The 21,426-nt window shown below is 35.4% G+C and overlaps 1 protein-coding gene across 1 annotated transcript; it reads left to right on the forward strand.

Moving 5' to 3' along the window:
• The first annotated feature begins 508 nt into the window (after positions 1–508).
• On the forward strand, positions 509–18,644 carry LOC147396093 (uncharacterized). The gene is made up of 13 exons (XM_086451257.1): positions 509–800; positions 1,747–1,884; positions 9,926–10,007; positions 11,624–11,700; positions 13,598–13,704; positions 14,547–14,658; positions 15,719–15,835; positions 15,965–16,056; positions 16,307–16,373; positions 16,527–16,605; positions 16,755–16,846; positions 18,019–18,162; positions 18,308–18,644. Exons 1-13 carry the CDS (start codon positions 588–590, stop codon positions 18,446–18,448), a joined length of 1,461 nt encoding a protein of 486 aa, XP_086307383.1. The 5' UTR covers positions 509–587; the 3' UTR covers positions 18,449–18,644.
• The last annotated feature ends 2,782 nt before the right edge of the window (positions 18,645–21,426 follow it).

The raw sequence follows: 21,426 nt of genomic DNA on the forward strand, positions 1-21,426 counted from the left end.
GTATTTAAAAGAAATGAACTAAAGAGAAGAGAGAGGGATAACATTTGATGAAAATGCCCAATAGTTCCAATAGTGTTCGATGGGTTTTAGAGTAAGAGTGGTGATTTTTCTCACTAAAAAAAAAAAATCTGAAAATAGAGGAGTAAGAAAGTTATAATTTACAAAAGATTGAATGAAGAAGATGAAGTGAAGGACATTTTTGTCAAAAAAAACACGAGTTAATGTAGCAAACGAAATGTTTTTGAGTATTAAAAAAAAATGGCACTTTTTTGCCATTGTCATAAATTTGTGGAATTTTTTGCTAAATGTCCAAAAATAAATTCCTTTTTAGTAATTTTCTCAAAAAACTAAAATTGATTTTTGTTTTTTAATCTAATTAGGCAAAACGACTGTACGCCTGGAGCTGGATTTTTAACCTGCTTACGTGGCGCAAACACCAGATTCGGTGTTGGATACTTAACCTGCACACGGCCTACAGGATCTCCTCTCTCCTCTTGTCAGCTGCGGATTACAAAACCTCAAGTAGTTGTTACAGGTACTTCTCCTTCATCGTTCTTCAAACCAGAGTTTGAGAAAATCGAATTAAAATGTCTTCTTCAATGGTTATAGTTACAGAAGAACTCACTCCACTTTTACAGTCTCCTCTCTCTCCATCTCCACACAGATTCTCCAATGGAGAAGAAGAGATTATCCCTTCGTCTTCATCATCGTCAAACAAACCAAACGGATCGCAACCTAATTCTACCAATTCAAATCAACGCCTCGCCTCTCTTGATGTCTTTCGAGGTCTTACTGTTGCGGTAGGTGCCCTGATCTTTTCAATTTATCTGATTTTCAGTTTGATTGTAAAGTAGTTCTTTGTTCATGTTTAGTTTCTTGTAAATCCAAGTTATAATTAGTTGCTAATTGGGATGCCGGATGCCAATTCGATCTATTTCGAATGATTCTTTCGTTTTGTTTCTTTATTTTGTTTGTCCATTAAATTTGATTATAAAGTTGCCTAATAGCTTCATTATAGTTCAATTCGGGAAAAATCACTATTTTTTACTGGAATTTGGTTTGAGTTGAACTTTTTTTAAAGTCGTTGATCTTAAGTTAATTGTAAGTAGTCTTTTGGCACACACACACACACACAAAAAAACTTGAATCATGAAGATTTATTGAAATTCCTTGTAAGAAATTACACAAAAAGTACTTGAATCATGAAGATTTTTTGAAGGTAAATCCCCCTTCACGTACTAATTACTGAGTACTAATCTCTATTGCCTTGCAAAAAATGGGGAAACAAGGGGAAAAGAACCGTTGATTACCTATATAAAACAGAAACAAAAAAGAAACTCAAATGAGAGAGCATGGGAGCGTCTTCAGGTCTTACTAACTCAACAATAGAATGGGTTTCAATATATGGGTAAGAGTCGGAGATGTCCCTCCACTTTATTTGTTCATATAATGCTTCTCCAGCTGCTCCCTCACATGATAGGAGAGATAACATTTGGGTCTGCACTTCAGTTAGTATGCTGTATTCCTAATACAACTCTGCTTTCCAAAACACACCAAATGTCTAGTATTAAGTGTTTCACACATTTAAAAATAAGTTTGCTTTGTGTACATGTCTTGTTATCTCCCATCAAGTTTTCACTAAACCCAGTTTTACAAACCCACGTTTATGAAGGACAATACGATTTTTAAATTCCAGTCTTTGATTTGCAATTGTTTTTCCTACCTGAATTAGATTTTATTTGACAGTTGATGATTCTAGTTGATGATGCTGGAGGAGCTTTTCCATCCATAAATCACTCCCCATGGTTCGGTGTGACACTTGCAGACTTTGTGATGCCATTTTTCCTATTTGGTATCGGTGTTTCCATTGTCATTGTATTCAAGGTATTCTAGAATCTAGACTATTCTTTTTAGTATGGAATTATTTGTTTGTTATTTGGTTGTATTGATGATTTTGCTTTGGTTGCTCTTTCTTCTGGGATTTTTTGAATTTTATGCCTAAATTGCTTTAATGTTGGAAACTTCTTAGTATCAAATGACATCAATGCTTGGTACTTGACTATCTTGGAAAATTTACAACCATTATCTCCACTTATTCCATGAATGGATTTTTTCTTCGGTTGCAAAACCTTTGCTTCCCCCACCCAACCCAAGAGATACTTTAAAAGTTCAATATTTTTTGAGCTTAGAGTAAGGATTTGTCTCACTACCAAAGGAATTCACAATGTGTTCTATCATCTTATTTAGAGCTAATTTACAATATGAAGGCCCCAAGCTTGGAGTTGGAGGGCATGGGAAAATGTTCAGTTGGCTCCATATTTGAGTCTAAAATGTTCAAGGGCATTTTTAGTGAGCTTGTTTTATGAGTCAATGTTGCTCGCAATTTCTAGTTTCCCGACGAAGCAGGTGTGGGATTAGAAAGTTCCCTCAAAGGAGGCATTTTTCATTTGGTGTGCTTCCTTGAGGAAGAATTTGACCATGGACCAACTTATGTTAAGAGGTGTGCGAGGGCCAAATGTGTGTTTGCTTTGCATGAGGGACGAGGAAACTATTGGCCATGTGCTATTTCATTGGACCTTTGCGAGACAAATTTGGGGGTTCTTTCTGGAGAGGTTTGGTGTGGAAGGTTGCCTTCCTGTTTTCGTCTTGTCCCTGTTTCAATCTTGGTAGGAATGGGGATCTCAGTTCTTTGATACCATGATAGTTCTTTGGAGGGTTACTTTATTTGCTATCTACTGGGAGATTTGGAAGGAGCGAAACAAAAGATGCTTTGAAGGTAAAGTGTGGATGCTTCAAAGGTTTCTTTGTCAATCCTTTCGTATATCTTTCTTTGGTGTAAGGTGTTTATTGAGTTTAGGGGAGTGTTCTTCGAGGACTTTGTCGCTCGGTGGGATTGGATTTGTTCTATTGCTTTACCTTAGTTGTTTTGTATCTTTAGTTAGTCTTTTCGACCACTTATTCAATTAATTTCGTTACTGATTAAAGAAAAAAAAAGTTGTGAATAGTTGGATATTATTCTAACTACTAGAATTCCAGAGAAAAAAATGTGAATATTCATGAATCACGTATTTATAATTATGTTCAAGGAAATAACAACATATATATATCTCTCTGTATATATTTCCTATGGTAGTGTGTAGCTAACTGGATATAGAAGAATTGTCAAGTCTCTTAATGAGAGCTTGGTAGACATTTATATTAACTAAAGTGTGAATGAACATAATAAAAAACGAAGAAATTACATTATTTCCAATACTCCCCCTCAAGCTGGGACAAATATATCAACTAAGCCTGGCTTGACAAGATGAGAGTTAGTGATAGAAGGACCAACAAACTTTGTAAGTATATTGGCAAATTGATCTGAAAAAGATACAAATACTGTTTGAAGGGCACCAAATCATACTCTCCCTGAGAAAGTGAATATCAACCTCTATATGCTTCATTCTTTCGTGAAGAATAAAATCAGAAGCAAGCATGATAGCAGATTGAAGGAATCAGAGGTAGGAAATCCCAACTCTGTCAGTAAAGATCAAAGTCAAATAAGTCACATGTGCCAAGGGCCATAGCACGATACTCAACTTCAACAGAAGAACGGGAAACCACACGCTGTTTCTTACTTTTTCACGAGATCAAGTTACCACCATGGAAAGTACAAAAACCAGAGTTAGATCTCCTATCTATAATAGAACCAATATAACTAGCATCAGTAAAGCATGACAAATGAAGTTGAGCAGTGGATGAGTAGAACGACCTAAGACGCGATTTCAAGTAGCGAAAAATACATTAAACGACTTCAAGATGAGAAGTGTGTGGAGTATGTATGAACTGATTGAACACACTAACTGCAAAAGTCAAATCTAATCTAGTGTTAGTCAGACGGCCTATGAGTCTCTAATAAGAAGAATAATCAAATAATAGATTACCAAATTTGGCATGAAGGCGATGATTCTAATCCATAGGAGAGGAAGTATAATGACAACCAAACATAGCAATGTCCTGAAGAAGATTCAATGTGAATTTGCGCTGAGATAGCGAAATACCATGATGAGAGCGAGCCACTTCTATCCTCAAGAAGTACTTGAGGGGCTCAAGCCCTTAACCTCAAAAGCATGACCCAATATCATTTTTACCCTGTCAATCCACTAAACATCATCTCTAGTCAGGATAATATCATCCATATAAACCAAAATAATAGCGCAATGACTATCCAATCCTCGATGAACAAAACATGTATGATCTGAGTGGCATCTAGAAAACTCCATAGATAAAATGACCTTAGAAAAGTGCTGAAATCAGACTCACAAAGATTGCTTCAGGCCATACAGAGATTTGAGAAGGCGACATATCTGCCTAGAATACTCCCACTGAAGACAAAATCCACGAGGGGGTCTATATATATAAATTTAGTCAGATTACCATTTAGAAAGGTATTCTTCAAGTCGAGTTGGTGAAGAGATCATGAGTGGCATGCAGCTAAAGAGATAAGGAGGCGAACAATAGTAAGTTTAGCTATAGGAGCAAATTTAGCATCAAAATCTTTTCTTAGAGTCTGCGTAAATCCCTTAGCAACTAAGCGGGCCTTGTATTGATCAACAATGTCATCCGTGAGATACATGACATTGAAAACCCATTTACAACCAACAGTCTGTTCCCAAAGGAAAGGGGAACAAACTCCCAAGTATGATTCTTCTGCAAAGCATTCATTTCAACAGTCATGGTTGCAGTCCACTGAGGATCTCGTAAAGTCTCTGAAGCAGACTGAGGAAATCGAATAGAGGCAATGACAACAAGATAGGCCTGATAAGAAGGAGAGAGTCCCTGATACGAAACAAACTAAGTAATAGGATGATTAGTAACACACCATCTTTTACCTTTACAAAGTGCAATAAGTAAGTAAGAGTTAGAAACAGAAGGGATAAGAGCAGGGTTAGGAAAGAATATACCTGAGTCCAAGGAGGAAGTTGGCGAGGTTGGAGAGGGGCGAGGGCGATGAGAGTAAACTTGAAGCGTTGACGAAGATGGATAGAAGATCGGAAAAGGCAACACTATAGGAGAAGGAGTAGAAGAAGAGTCCTGCAAAGGAAAAGAGTCCTGCAAAGAAGATGCGGCATGAAAGTAGGGTATATTTTCAAAAAAAGTGACATCTATAGAAAATATGACACGATGAGAAACATGATCATAACATTGATATCCTTTTGACATAAATGAGTAGCCCAAGAAAACACACAGAATGACTGTCATTTAATTTCGTGTGATGAGGGGTGCGGTCCTGAACAAAGCAAGTACACTAGAAAACTCTTGGAGTAATTGAAAAAGGGGTGCTATCAAGGCGAAGAACATGAAGAGTACCTGCCTTCCCTAAGGTGTGACTCAGAATACGGTTAAGAAGAAAAGTCGTAGTGAGGACCGCCATATTCCAATATAACTTAGGAATATACATGCCTCGAAGAAGGCAACGGACAATGTTCATAAAGTAGCAGTTCTTGCGTTCTGCCATCCCGTTCTACTTAGTAGTGTAGGGACATGTCAACTGGTGGAACATATCATGCTCATAAAGATGAGAACGAATCCCATTAGATATATATTCACCTCCATTATCAGATTGAAAGACTTTTAACAATGATATTGTACTAGGTCTGAATCATTTTAAGAAAGTTAACAAAAATAGGAAGTACTTCAAACCGAGATTGCATCAAATAGACCCAAGTACAACGAGATTAGTTATCTATAAATGTAACATAATATCGATAACCAGTAAAAGCAGTAACAAGGGAACGCCTCATACATTAAAATGAACTAAATCAAACATAGTATTAAATCGATGCATGCGAGGAATATATAAAGTACGTGTGTTTTTGGAAAGCTCACACATAGAATATTGAAACTTATGTCCTAATGCAGAACGCAACTGATGATGAGAATTACTACAATTTTATTTCGTCAATGGTGAAATCTTCCCAGTCAAGGAAAATTGATGAGGACATCAAATCTTAAAGAATAGATTTTAGTTTTTATTTATATTTCTATTTTAGGACTTTATTTTCATGTTTTTTGGGCTGATTTTGATGTTTTATCGGCCCATGGTTTAAGTATGATATTTAGGGACAGTTTAGTAACTTTACTTGGTCTTTTATTTAAGTTTATTAGGGTTTGAAATTTAGGAGAGAGAAAGTCACGAAAATTAGATTTATTTATTTGGTATTTTAGTTTGACTAGGATTTTTAAATTTATTTTCTTTATATAGTTTGTATTAGGTTTTTATTAATGAATGAACAAAAAGAAAGCTTGAGCTTGATTTTCCCAACAATGGGTGTGGTGTGAGGCCATTTTGGAGTGAGTCCAATATCTTTTTCTTGTTCTAATCTTTTTTTATTTTATTTTTAATTTTTTTAATTTTCTTGATTTTCTTGAAATCTTGAATTCTTGAATCCATCAAGAATAATGTTCTTGATTTTCTTTTAATCCTTTGTTCTTGATTCTTGATTTTTGATATTCCTTTCTTGATTCTTGAAACCTACAAATCCCATTTTATTTTACCCTTTTATCTTTCCCCACTTTCTTTAACCCATACATCATTAATCTCCTAAATCAAATCTACCATATACCCAAAATCCCCTATTTTATCTAAATCAAATTTCATTTTTTTATGTCTCTTATTGTCGTCAAAATCCTTAACCCAATCCCCAGCCAGATTTTCCTAAATCCTTTATCTTTTCCAAAATCAAATTCCATTTTTCTTCTCTCCCCTCATCGTCCTGCATCATGCCCACTACAAGAATTTTTTAAAGAAGGAAATAAAGAACATAAGTGTTGGAAATTAACATGTTCTAAGTGAACACGCCACAAATCTAAAGATTGAAAAGAAAAAGTATGATTCCCAGAGGAGGGTAACACATAGGCCAGAGCAGTAGTATGCAGAGATCTATACAGGTACAACTCATCCCTCTCATACCTCTTGCTAAAAATCCTCCTCGAAGTCGGGTCCTGAAAAGTATAGTGAGTAAGAAAAAGAGCCATTGAGCACTTTAGAGATTTGATAATACTACTCACAGACAAAAGATTAAAAGATAGGTAAGGAACATGGAGCATAGAGTCAAGAGAAATACCGAATGATAAGGGGATTCTACCCTTGCTGTGTATAGGTGTAAGAGACCCATCAACAAGGCAAACTTCCCTATGAGTATCAGGAAAATAGATGAAGTGAAATGACTAGACTCACCGGTCATGTGATTAGAGGCACCATAATCAATAACCTATGTCAAGGGAGTTGGACCAGACTGGGTGACATGAAATGTAGAAGATATACTTGAAGGCGTGGTAACTGAAGCCAAAGTTGAAGATGAGCGAGTATGAGCACGGATCTAATCATGAACAGTAGTGGCGATCTGGGTCTGAAGCTGTTGTAAATCAACAGTGCTAGGAGAGACAGTGGTGAGAATAAGTGAAGAATCCATAGTGGCAGCACGGGGAGTAGAATGCCCCGACGAAGGAGTGACATTAAAGCTCAACAAATGAGGATAGAACGGAAAGTATCGGACCGTTTCATTGTCTGTCTTCCCACAATGACTGCAAATAAAACTACCTCCTCGACCATGACTATGGCCCCCTTGACCACGATGAGTAGTAACATTACCAAAAACCATCCAAATTTGCCGTTACTTTCCAAGTAGAGTCTCACAAACTGAGACCAAGACTAATAAGATGTCATAACTAAATTGATAAAAAGAAGATCAATAATCAAATGTAGGAAGACTGCAATTTGATGAGGAATAATGTATGATCAAATTAACATGCACTTAGGGTGCAAAAAGGAGACGAAAACAAGCAGAAAAACAGCCGAGGCACAAAGATGAAGCTTTGACTTGAAGAGAGGTCTTCTATGATCACCGAAGAGGCTATCAGCTCAATCACAAAAAACACAGCAGTGCTGTCATATATCAACTTTATTGCGACACATCAACATCAATGGATCACAGAAGTACATAGCCAACAACCCAACCTTGTTGCACAAGCACCATACTATCACAATTTTGATTGCAGCATCCTTTATTGAAGTCAGCAGCATAAATCGGCCAACATCCTAGTCGTACTGACCGCCAAAAACAGCCAACCCAGACAGCAACCTAGTTGCTCAGTCTAGCCTAGTCGCACAGAATAGAAAATAACAAGGGTGGGGGCGGCCTAGTCGCACAACCCAACCCTATCGAACAGATCATAAAAAAAGGAACAAGGGAGGGGGCAGCTATGTTGCATGGCCCAGCCCTATCAAACAGGCTAGAAAAACAGCATGGGTGAGGGCAGCCGAGTCGCGGTGTTGCACAACCCATCCCTATCGAACAAACCAAAAAGAAAAGATAAGGAAGGGGGCAGCTATGTCGCACAGCCCAACCAGTAGCCCTGGCGCACAACTTGGAACCCACACAAAACCATTGTGACAGTCGCATAGAATCCTGCTTGCAACACAACAAATCAGTCTTATCGCAATAGCATCCTTATCGCAACATGCGATTAGGGGATCTCAAACCAAAAAGGAAAAGAAACTCCCAAAGTGGAGACCCTCTAATGAAACTGCTGCTAGGTTTGTTTGGTCTCAAAGTCTAAATGATAGATGGGAAGGGAAGAGAGAAGAGAAGAGAGGGGATGCTTCAAGATCCCAAAATTGAAGAGGAAAATCCAAGGAAGGGCTATCGATGGGTCCTCTAGGGCTCTGATACCAAGAAGAATTATCAAGTTTCATAATGAGAGCTTGGCAGATATTTATATTAACTAAGTTGTGAATGGACATAAATACCCTTACATAGAAATAATAGAAAACTAAGAAACTACATTATTTCCAATAGATATATGTGCATGCCTATACATGTCTTCTTTTTTGTTGGGAAACTTGGGAATTGGTGGGCCCTTTCCTGACTTTAGCAAAGAAGCAATTGCTTGGAGTGCACCCTTTTCGCTAAATCTGGAGACGTCACTAGGAAAATCTGTAGGGTAAATAAACACTTCAGTTATACTATTATAAAACTCAATAAGAGACAGCTCCATTAGATTCTCTATAATAGAACAGATAATGACAAAAATGTGGAGATGAAGTTCAAAAGAAGGTTTGAGAGATATCTCTAAGGAAAAATCTTGCTTTCCATTCACCTTCATTTTCTTAATTTTTTATAATGTATTGTCATTTTGGAGCCTCTCCTAACTGCTGCAATTTCATGAACTAAAAATCATGGTAGGTTCACATATTGCGGCCACATTAGCAAGAGGAGAACCAATCTGACTTTCATAGAATGCACTCAACTAATCTGTTGTTCATTTTTGTATGCATGTCATCATGTGACAATTTTCTGTTGTTTTTCTGAAAGCTCTTTCTGTTGTTTCTCTCAATAAATTAGAATTGGATTCTCTTTAATGGAAATCTTTGGTCTATGTCCCTTAATAAATTATGGACTTTTCAATTGGTTTGTGTATCAACTTTTCTCAATCAAGCCATTTATCTACTTCATTGGATGGGTAGGAAAAGTTTTCCTTCATGTTCTAACTGTTGGAAAAAAAAAAGGCCACTCTGCTATATATGATGTTGGTTATGAGCACTTTTTGGAACCTCCTATTTTTACAACGATGGTATTGATCTTTCACAATGACTCTTGCTGTTGATTAATGTGCAACTTAGTTTACCTTTTTTCTTGACCATGAAGTATGTATTTATTTGTTCATCTATTGTTCACATCATGTCAATCTTGGTTTATGGCTATTTTCTCTTAATGGTCCATTGTCTTTGGTCAGTATTTTGATAATGGACTGTTATTTGTATTAGAAGGGATAGAACATGAAATGATCCCAATATTTTTGATTCTTTTTAATATCTTTACTTCTTCAACTTATTGTTTTGAAAATAGCTTTCTAATTTGCTTTATCCGTGGTATCCATGTAGAAAAACTCTAACAAAACAACTGCAACAAAGAAGGTTATGCTGAGGACAATTAAACTGTTTGTCTTGGGTTTGGTTCTTCAAGGTACGTCTCTTTCCAACCTTGATGTGATTTTGTATGAACTTTTTTTCTCAATTACTTACACTTTGCACATGATAAATCCGAAGTATATAGACGCAAAAGAACCTCTTCTAGTATCCCTGTTTAGCGTAATCCCTCTTGGTTTTACCGTATTTGTTCTAGTCATGTCAAATAAATCTTGAGTTCTTTATTCTTAGAAAAACAGTTTTACAATGTAATTGATGAGCTAAGATGCATGATTTATTCAGCTTGTATGAATTTTCCAAGACTTAAAAAAACTTGTGCCGATACTATGTATAATAGATTCAGAAGCTGTTATAATTATAATTATTATTATTTTCCATTATGGATACATAATTAGAGGATGAGTTTCCATTATGTACAAACCAAATTATCCTTCTTCATTTGGTTGGCTGCTTTGAATAAACTTCCAACAATCAATCTTCTTAGACATAAGGGCCTTTTCTTGGTTGACTATTGTCGTTTGTGTAAATTGAGTGGGGAGTCGGTGGATCATCTTCTTATTCGTTGTGGGTTGGCTTCTGAGGTGTGGTCTTTTTTTCTTTCTTTGTTTAAGGTTCCTTGGTGCCATCCGTACTCGTTTAGTTTGTTTTTAGTGGCCTGGAAGTATACCTCTTTTTCTGGCAGGTTGAAAATTCTATGGAAACTCACGCTCTTTGCAGTTTGTTGGGGGTTGTGGGAAAGAAAGCTCTGCAAGAACTCTTCTTTGATATTCTTGGTTTGTTGTTTTTTTTTCTTGTGGAAGCAATTTAAGGAGTTTAGAGGTTTCTTTTTTGAAGACTTTCTGTTTAGGTGGGATATTGTTGGTAGTGAAAGATAGTTTTGTGTAAGTTTTTTGAGGACTTCTCGCCCTCTCATTAATAAAATTCAACTTATCAAAAAAAAAAAAAAAAACTTTCCTGAGCTACACTAGAGAGCTCTTCACTAGAGTAGCAGGGTTTGAGGCAACTGAGTTGGCATGACCAAATGAGTTCCAGATGTATTGCTACTGCAGTATCTCGCCCATGCAGCTAGTTCAGTCCCATACATTTCTCCATTTGGGGGGAAAACAACATATTTCTTATGCCCCTTTTTTTTTTCCTATTTAAACGGTAGGAAAAAAAAATTCAACGACTGTGGGTTGTAGGGGAAAGAATGCAACAAATGGTAGTTTATAGGCCCAACGAGGACAAGGTTACTATCCATGCAGCCAATCCGGAGCACGGAAACTTTCCACTACTCTATTGAAGGTTCTGGACTCCAGCTTCTGAAAGCCTTTTCTTCCTTTATGCAATTTAGCCTTTTATGTAACTCTTATGCAGGTTTCTATCAATTTATCATAATAAGACATTTAATAATTTTATGTTTTTCATAACATCATATCTTCTTGTTAAACTAATAGTAAATTAGCATATCCACAAGATAAAACGGCTGTGGTCCATAATAACAGCCACAAGGTGACATTTGATAAAAATGGGATAGCAGACACTGATAAGAAAAAGTAGCATTCGTGATTTGGGTTGATAATTGCGATTTCAGAATTTTCTTTTTGTAACTTATTTTGTTTTTGACCATGAGCTTAGGTCTATAACTGTGTGTCGACATATACTTACTTTTAGGTGGGTACTTCCATGGGCGAAATGATTTGACATACGGAGTTGACATAGACCGTATACGATGGCTTGGTGTACTGCAGGTAGCAGTCTCTATTATGCATATCTCTGTTGGTTCGTTTCTCTCAGCACTCTTAGCTCATTTTGTGGGGTTAAGAATTCATTTCCAATAGCTGTGACTGATTTTTCATATAGTTGTGGTTATTCAATTCTTAGTTTCTTCATGCTCCGATCTTTTTTATACACATGGTTTAATTTCCATCCATGTAACAACCTGTGTTATCGAACTCATAAGAGACTAGTGTTGCTTGATACGTGTTAGTGTGTCATAGTCGCAAATAAAGGATTTACCACCTCATCTATTAAAAAAATTATTATATAGAGATCATGAGTAAAAATTAGAAGTTAAAAAGAACTAAAAAAAAAAAGCATTATTTCATGCTGTTCTCAACATATGATGAGAATATGTATACTCACTACAGAAATGTTTGTGATATATATTAATTTATATGTAGTAGATGTTGTAGCATGTTCTAATATAATCCAAGGAATTTGCATATGAAATGGCTAGATATACCTATCAGCCATCCACAATAGATAGTACCGTAAAGGTTTTCTTGTATAGTCTTATTTCCATATAACCCAAGATTGAAAAGATCCTCCTCTTTCCTTCTAAACTATTCAAGACATTTTTCAGATTGGTAGAGAATTTTTTTTTGATGAAAAGGGAAAATGAATAATTGGGAAGTGGAGGAGTTAGCTACACTTATGAATCATTTGTCTAATACATCGCTATCACTTGGGGAGAGGGACAGGTGGCTGTGAAAGGTTCTAAGGAAGTTTATCTCACTGTGAAAACTTTTTATAACTCTTTGCAGTCTGACCATGGTGAAGATTTTCCGGTGTCGACTATTTGGGGACCAAAAGCGCCATAAAAGATTTTGTTCTTTGTGCGGATGGCGGCCTTGGAGAGTATTCTGACGGTAGACAACCTTATTCATAGGGGATTGTGTGTACCGAATTTCTGTTGTATGTGCAAAAGGGACAGAGAATTGGTTAATCATCTTCTTTTACATTGCGAAGTGGTGAGTAAAATCTGGGCAGTATTTTTGGAGCTTTTCGGGATCATTGGGTGCTTTCTGGAGTGGTTAGAGGTCTCTTTGAAACTTGGTTTGGGCTAGGTTCTTCTGTTTTTTTTTTTTTGACAAAGCCAATCTTGTGGTCTCTTCTCCCCTTTGCAGTTTGTTGGGGCATTTGAATGAGCGAAACCAATATGTTTTCGAAGGAAGAGAAGAGTAAATCGATAATATTGTAATTTCTATGGAAGGTTTACTGGTTTTTTTTTTTTTTCGATTAAAACCTTTGACAAGTTCAAAGTTATCTTTTTTGAGGATTTTATAGGGCAGTGGGACTGGGTTTGTAGATTGTAGTAGAGTTTTCTGTTTTGTTGGCCTCGGCCTTGTCTTTCTTGTACTGTTTGTTGGTTGTCTCAACCACTTTCAATACAATCTGCATTTACTTATAAAAAGGAAGGAAATTCTGAGAAATGGGAACTAATAGGGAAAATAGCTTCTGAGGTGGGGAAATTCCTCTCTAGAAATCAATTTCCAAAATATGATGTTCCAAGTTATAACTTTTATCATATATAAATATAAAATCCATGTATATTATAAACATATCCTATACATATAAATCAGGGTAATATGGGCGGTATAGTGTTTCTTCTATTTGCCTGTTCAAAATCTGATGTCTACCAAACATTGTGTCATCCCGTGAAGATATTCAGTCCATGAATGGTCAAGCTTGAATTGGCTAAGTTATTCTAGGTCAGGCTTAATAATAGGCAATGCTTAACCATTTTTTATATTAAAAAGATCATGTTTTAATGAATCATAAATTGTATCTCTAGGCTATTAAATTGACTTGGTAAGAGTGTATATGGTATGGTAGACTTTCTAATTGCACATTCATTTTTTACAGAGAATATCAATTGGATACTTGTTTGCTGCAACTTCAGAAATCTGGCTTGTTAGCAATAATTTGGTGGATTCAGTGGCTGCATTTGTGAAGAAATATTACATTCAGTGGTTAGTAATGTTTTTTAGGATTTTACTCTTCCTGTGATACTCAGGTTACTTATCATCCAAAATATTAAACCCTAACCAGCAAACAGTGAAAGAAAATTACAGGAAGACAATAGAAGAAAACAGAACACTGCCACCTACTTTACTATGTCTCTCCATTGATCAGGGAATCCCATCTAAATCGTGAGATCTCAGCATGATTTTATATCACATATAAGCCTTCGCCTGTCTACATCTATAGAGTGATAGAATGCATGGCTATTCGAGCTGAATTCTAGCCTAAGCTAGGTGTCAACTGAGTCTTTTCTATTATCCTTCTTAATTCTTATAAGTACATTGGTGCCACTTGATCAGACTTCGCAAGCCATGATTCTGAGTTCTGATCAAACTTTCCTTTTCCACTTTTCATCATTTGTTTCTGTAATTTGTAAATAGAGAAGAAGAATTTTCCACCCATAACGATTCTTAATTCTGTTATTGAAAATATTACTATTTTTGTTTTAGACTTCTTTTTTTTTCTAGGTTTATCTGGACGTCTTTTTTAAGATTTGTAAGTAATAGTGTAGAATGGCATACAACCAGGGGTTATTACTTACTGCATCCAATAATGTCCATTGAGGAACATGTAAATCCACTGGAAAATAATTCAAGGCATTCCAAGGATATTCAGGAGTTTTGGTTATCCTCTGTCATGCCAAGTTAGTAAAAAAAATTACTGATATATTGAGAGAGACCATTCACTTAATTTGTAAGTTCTTGAGTGTTCCTTAAGGAGTGGAATTATCTTTTGATTGAGTTTTATAATAAATTTTACAAAGTGCTAACTTTTTTTACTTGTTTTGAAGGATGGTTGCTATCTCACTATGCTCGTTATACATGGGTTTGTTGTATGGTCTTTATGTTCCTAATTGGGAATTTGAAGTTCAGAGCACGAACTCCACCTTGTCTACTCAAATTGTGAGTTGGAATCTCTACATTCTTCAGTCACTTGTACAATGAGGATATTTCCATATGATCACTTGAAGAAAATGTATTGAATCTGAAAAACAATTTGATTGTATCTACCTTTTTCTTAAATTATTTATTCATTACATGATATAACCAACTCTACAAGCAAAAACTAAGTGATATTGGTAATTCCTGATTTTCTTGGTTTCAGCCTAAGCTCATCATTGTCATCTACGCCTTACTCAAATTGGGTTAGCAACATGAATCATGTTTCACCCTTCAGCTTTATTTTAGAGTTATATCTTCAATCAAGGCACATGTCTTTGTATCTATCTTACTATGTCCTTCCACATCATTTTTGATGTTCTTCTCTCCCTTTTAGGCTTTCGACTTGGACCAACAGCTCTTTCTCTTGGTTGTGTTGTTGGTCTTCATTGTACACTCCTAAACAATCACAGTCGAGTTTCTTATATTTTCTCTCTTATTGGAGCTATTCCTAAAATCCTAAAATGTACTCATTTTCTGACGGCTTCAGCCTAAGTTGCAAGTGTGTAACAGTAGTTCCTAATGTTTCTTTCTCTTCATAAAAATGACAGTTACTTTTTCATGGTCTTCCCTTTTTTCTTTTCTTCCTACTAGAATGATAACTTTGGTTGGCAAAGTCAGCATCAAGGCTGAATGGGAAATTGCTCCATTTGCCCTCTAGCGTTGTATTTAGATCCAAAAGATCAAGAGCATACTTTGATTCATTCACTGCTATTATTTTTTAAAATAATGAAAATTGTATCCCCTCTGAACATTCTCTTGTCATGTTTCTATAGTTTGATCGTTGTTCTTGTACTTCTCCTAAAAAATTGCTGTTCTTGTGGTTTTCCGAAGAAAAAAGTAAACGTAGAAATAGTCAAATCTCGTACTTGCATTTTCTTTTAATACTATGACCTGTTTACATTGAACTAAATAATTCCAACTGCCAAGAATCAACTCTATCCCATAGTCACTCCCTAGCATATGTATTGTATGATCGGAATTATTCACCCTCTTGTTTGGTTGTATTGTTTATTGTTAACAGGTGAACTGTGGAGTCAGGAGCAGTCTTGAACCTCCTTGCAATGCAGTTGGCTTGATTGATCGATTTCTTCTTGGTGAGAAGCATCTTTATCAGCGTCCTGTGTATAGAAGGACAAAGGTTATTTACCCCCGTCTTTCTGAAAGATAAACTATGCTCTTTTCTTTAACAGAATCTTGACCCATCTTGTATAAAAATTTAATACTTTCTTAATTTCTTTGGAGCTTACCTACCTTTCCCAAATTGTAGGAATGTAGTGTTAATTCTCCAGACTATGGACCTCTTCCACCAAACGCGCCTGAGTGGTGTCTTGCTCCATTTGATCCAGAGGGCATCTTGAGGTTAGTTAACTGCACTTTTATCTACTTTTTTACTTCACTTTTACAGAGAACCGTGTATAGGCTTTCAACTGATACCAAGGCATAAATATTTTGATACAAGTTCATTTTTATGAGATAAGAATAATTCATGGTAACTTACATTTTGGAGTTGATAGCATTCCATCATATTGATGGTAAGCGTAATCGTTCTTCTCGTTACATTTTATTTATTTTTATCTCTAACTTGTTTCTGTATTGATCAACTTTTTAGTTCATTGATGGCTGCCATAACATGTTTTGTTGGATTGCATTATGGGCACATAATTGTGAATTTTAAGGTAAAGCTAAATTGTCTATTAAGTATTTGCGAAACAAATCACTTGAATCTTCTATATGGCTTTGTGTAGAACTAGGGTTTGTTCGTTCTGTTAGTTGTTTCGTGTATCCATTTCTACTTATTATTGCTAGGTGCTCGGTTTGTTTCTCTCCAGAGCCATACACACAGGGTATTTTTGTGGGCCATGTCTTCTTTGCCACTTCTACTAGCTGGATATGTAATGGAAGTGCTAGGTATATTTTCTTTTTATGTGACGATCTTCACTTATTTCGTATTTTTAGGACTTTTATGCGTCCCAAATTTTTGGAATAAGGCTTTGATGATGATGTGTTTCTTCTAAATTTTCCTCTAACTAATGGATATATGTCTTCATTCCTTTCAGGTATGCCTGTGAGCAAGCCATTGTACACATTGAGCTATATGTGTATCACATCAGGAGTGTCGGGTCTTGTCTTAACCGTGATTTATTATATAGTGGGTTCAAATCCTTATCTCCTTGGTAAAAGAATAAAAATCCACTTTTGGTGCGAGGAAATGGATCATTTAACTAACATCTTTATTCGTGCAAGTTATTACTTTTGATGATATTAAATTACTGCAACAATTATGGTTGATTCTGAAAAGTTTTGTTTTCCTCTAAATAGTAGATTAGATCAACAAAAATGGATTACAACTTATTTTATAAAAAAGGAAAAAAATTTACTAGTGAATTTATAGTTTTTGTATAATGTTTGTCAAACATTTTTTCATGAAATTTTTACTTTTGTGTTGAGGTTGGATTACTACTACTTGTATAGGTTAAGAAATTAACCTACTTATTTTCAGAAGATTAGTGTCTTTTACCCTTTAAAAAAAAAAAAAAAAGAATTACTTATTTTTTTCCTAGAACCGGATCGTTATGTTTGTAACCTCAACTATAGATATGGCAGGTAGTACGCAATAAAGTGCTGTCAATTTTTGCCTTTGTCATATATTAATCACTTCTATGACATATGGCTTGGTCAATTACATTTTCTGATGCAATTGATGCCATTTTCAAAGGGAAGCAACTGAAATTATTATTTATTTAGAATTGGTTAAATATAATATATATATATATATATATATATATGGGAGTGGTTCGGCAGCCCTAAAGTTTGCCAAGTTTGGTGCCAAACATTTTTTGTAAATCACTTTTGATGGGGTTAAAAGTTTTGGAATAGGCTGATTTTTTGTGAGGATGATCTCTACGATGAAGAGATCATCCTCACAAAAAATCAGCTCATTTTGAAACTTCTAACCCTAGTTTACAAGTTGAAGAATTGTGGACCGTCCAATTTTTGTAAATCACTTTTGATAGGGTTAGAAGTTTTGGAATAGGCTTGATTTTTGGTGAGGATGATCTCCTCATCATAGAGATCATCCTCACAAAAAATCAGCTCATTCCAAAGCTTCTAACCCATATTTTGAAAAATGTTTGGCACCAAACTTGGCAAACTTTAGGGCTGCTGAATATATATATATATATATATATATATATATATATATATAAATTTCAATATTAAATTTTGATGTAGGAATGACTTTGGTTGGTTCAGGTATGTATAAATATATATATAAATTTCAATATTAGAATTTTGATATGGGAATGACTTTGGTTGGGTCAGGTGGATGTCAAACATTTCAGAAAGCCCACAATGTTGTTTGAGTGGATGGGGATGAATGCTCTGATTGTTTATGCTCTGGCTGCTTGTGAGCTTTTTCCAGCAGCCATTCAAGGATTATATTGGCGTTCACCTGCAAACAACCTCGTATATATACATATATCATTTCGTTCTTCTTCTTCTTCTCCATTATTATTTTCATTGTTCTTTCGATAGGTTTATTATTGCTTAATTCGTTATTCAGGATTTTATTTGATAAACTAACTTGGAAAACAAATTTGATCTGCTGCAGGTAAACGGCACCGAATTGTTATTGCAAACTTTGTGTCAATCAAACAGGTGGGGTACCTTGGTGTTTGTATTGCTTGAGATCCTATTTTGGTGTCTTTTTGCAGGCTACCTACACATGAAAGGCATATATCTAAAACTATAACCTGCTACATTCTTCTTTACATCTTATTGTGTCCTGTGAATAACTTGTTACACACACACCCACACACACACACTCACACACAAGCTCGCGTGCGCTTGTGAGAGAGAGTTATTCCTCAAAAACATTAAAATATCATTTTGTAACATTTTCTATTCAGTTCTGTATCTTATATGGTGATAAAATATTTCACAGCCCAGTTCCCTTTTTTTCCTTATTTATTCTAGGGTGTTTTAGAAACAACCCTCTTTAAAATTAGTGATATTACGTTTATCCCATTGCAAAATGCAAGATTAGCTTTACCCTCCTTGACCGTAAGTCAACATTGCTTTTTCTTGATGGTTTAACAGTGATTTTTGAATTTTTTTTTCTTTCCAGATTTTAATCTAGCAATTCAAGTATTTGAAGAGCATTTTGAAAAAAAAAAAAAAAAAAATCAAAATTTCACCATTAAATCACCAAGAAAAATGTAACCTTGACTTACGATCAAGGGGGGTAAACTTAATCTTGCATTTTGCAAGGGGGTAAACCTGATATCACTAATTTTACAGGGGACTGCTTCTAAAATACCCTTTATTCTATGAGCAGATGGGGACTGTATGATCCTATAGGTTGGTGTGCATCAGGGTTTTACCAAAAAAGAAAGATAAAACCTTTGTTTCTTTTTCTTTTCTTCTTTAATATTTTTATTTCTTTATCTGAGCACAAATTCCCAGTACTTTAATGGGCCTAGCGCCTTCGTTTCATACCCATGCTCGTCCAACTAGATACAAATTGAGAGCTGCTTTTTGGCACCAACTTTTACTTATTACACCCTATTTTTTAAAATTATTTAGCACACCTCAATTAAAGATTAAACGTACTCTACAAACATTATGAAGGTTTGGCTCAAATTATAATTTCAATATTACAAAACATTATAACACTTGTTCAAATAATTTCAGTAATAGTTTACTATTATGATTAGGCTCATATAAAATTCTCAACCCAAAAAATAGAAATCTAGGAAAAAAATAAGTTTCTATTAACACTCCCAACTTTTGCTTATTCTTTTGACTATTCACTTATTTTCTTAATTTTGAATCAAGGTGTAATAAATTAAAGCTTGGGTGCCAATAGTAATTCTCTAGATTTTTTATTTTAATAATTATTGTGTTGCTTTGACCATCCTTATTAAAATTCAGTCAATTAGAATCTCTCTCTAACATCAGTAAAATTTTAACCTAAAAATAGAAAATTTAGACTATAAAATTAGACTTTTTAATTCAGACCAACATTTTATTTGAGTAATAATTTCGAAATTGACTGATTTTTCTGTAAGAAGTGTACATTAAGAAATGACAATTGAACATTCTCCTTTGATGCCTTCTAGTGCACCAAAAATATTACTTCCCGTTAATTTTCCTTAGCGAGTCGTTCTGGGGTGACACAAAGGGAGATACAAAGGTGACACAATGATGTGATGGCATGCAGATAACCGTACATGTTTTTTCACAAAATACGAGTAAAAAGCATCTACAGTCATGTGCGTGCCAACACATCATTTGTGTCACTTTTGTGTCTCCGGCTGTCATTCCAGCATTTTCCTTATCTTTAGGGATCTGCTTAGTGCTTATCACTTGGATTATACTTTAAAATTATTTGAAATAAAATCATTTAATTGTTTAAAGCACAATGTGCCAGGATGGCGTGAGCCCCTCCCCTCATAAAGAGAGCTTCTATTGCCACACCAGCTTTTACTAAGAGGACCCCAAGATAAGTGCTAATTCACGTGATTTTACATGCATTGGTGTGCTCTTAACAAAAGTTGGTGTGGCAATAGAATATTTCTCGATATAAAACTGCAAAGGCCCCGGTATGGTTTTATAGTACTCCCAATGGCTTTTGGTGTTCATATAGTGGGAAATAGAAACATGTTATCCAAGGATTATAAGGTCAGTTCACACTCTGACCAAAATCTGTATTTTTTTTCACCAAAATACCCTTCTAAAGTGTTTCATAGCTTAAACAATTTGCTTTACAGATCATCAACATCCACCCTATAACCATGGTTTGAATTTTTATTTTTTTCCATTTTTGAACATTCTGATTTCAGCTAAAACCAAGATAAAAAATTATCGAACCTTAAAAATTGAACATTTCGAAAATGGTTTGTACTGTCTAGGAATGTTCATTTTTATTTTTATCAAGCAAGTCTCAATTTTTCTCCTCGGATCTTAAACCTTTCTAACACGAACTACTGGTTCTTAAACCTTTCTAACACGAACTACTGGTCCACAATGGCAACGATGAGGATAGTTCATCCAATTTGGCCCAACTATCAGGATGATCTACCAATCAAACAATCCAGATCATTGGATTGGTGGGCCATGTACTAAAATACAGTAGATGTGAAAGCTCCATGACATATGATGCATCAGTCTGTCCCATATACTTTATATTTATGGATTTTGATATAGCTTCCTATGCAATAAAATATGAATAACTTCTTGGGGTATATTTAGTTTCTTACCAATCAAGACAGCTAAGTTTCTTACTTGGTTAAGAGTTAAGAAAAAAAGTTCTTTCGGCCACACCTTTGCCTTCCTCTCATCTTTCCCTCTCTATATTCCTGATTCCACCTCTATCTCATTATGTAGCCTCCCCTTCTATCACTTTATGCTCCAATGTCTTCTTTTTAAACTTATAAGAGCAAACATCTTGTTCATGTCAGTTACCACAAAATTCAAATTGCATTATATTTCCTAGCTCGTCGCAATTTTCTCTTTGAAAAATGGCTTCTGAGAAGGTCGATGCCGAGTTCTCCGACACCCACACAAGCAACAACCAAGAAATTGTTTCTGAAAGACCATCCAACAACCAAGGCACTCATTTGGGAAGAACGGTTGCACAGAGGGCACTTTATGGGTCTAATCGTCGTCGCATTGGAAGCAGAAAGGTCAGGAACAATGACACCTGTTCATCATCATTGCCGAGTAGGC

This window comes from Akebia trifoliata, chromosome 8 (genome assembly GCF_017979445.1).
Source record: "Akebia trifoliata isolate Shusen 1 chromosome 8, ASM1797944v1, whole genome shotgun sequence".
Lineage (NCBI taxonomy): Eukaryota > Viridiplantae > Streptophyta > Magnoliopsida > Ranunculales > Lardizabalaceae > Akebia > Akebia trifoliata.

Excerpts from the sequence above, each read along its gene's own strand:
- LOC147396093 (XM_086451257.1), top strand. The coding sequence starts at position 588 with ATGTCTTCTTCAATGGTTATAGTTACAGAAGAACTCACTCCACTTTTA. Across the intron at positions 15,836-15,964 it reads CTGTGTATAGAAGGACAAAG|GAATGTAGTGTTAATTCTCC; the intron begins GTTATTTACCCC and ends CCCAAATTGTAG. Across the intron at positions 16,057-16,306 it reads GATCCAGAGGGCATCTTGAG|TTCATTGATGGCTGCCATAA; the intron begins GTTAGTTAACTG and ends TCAACTTTTTAG.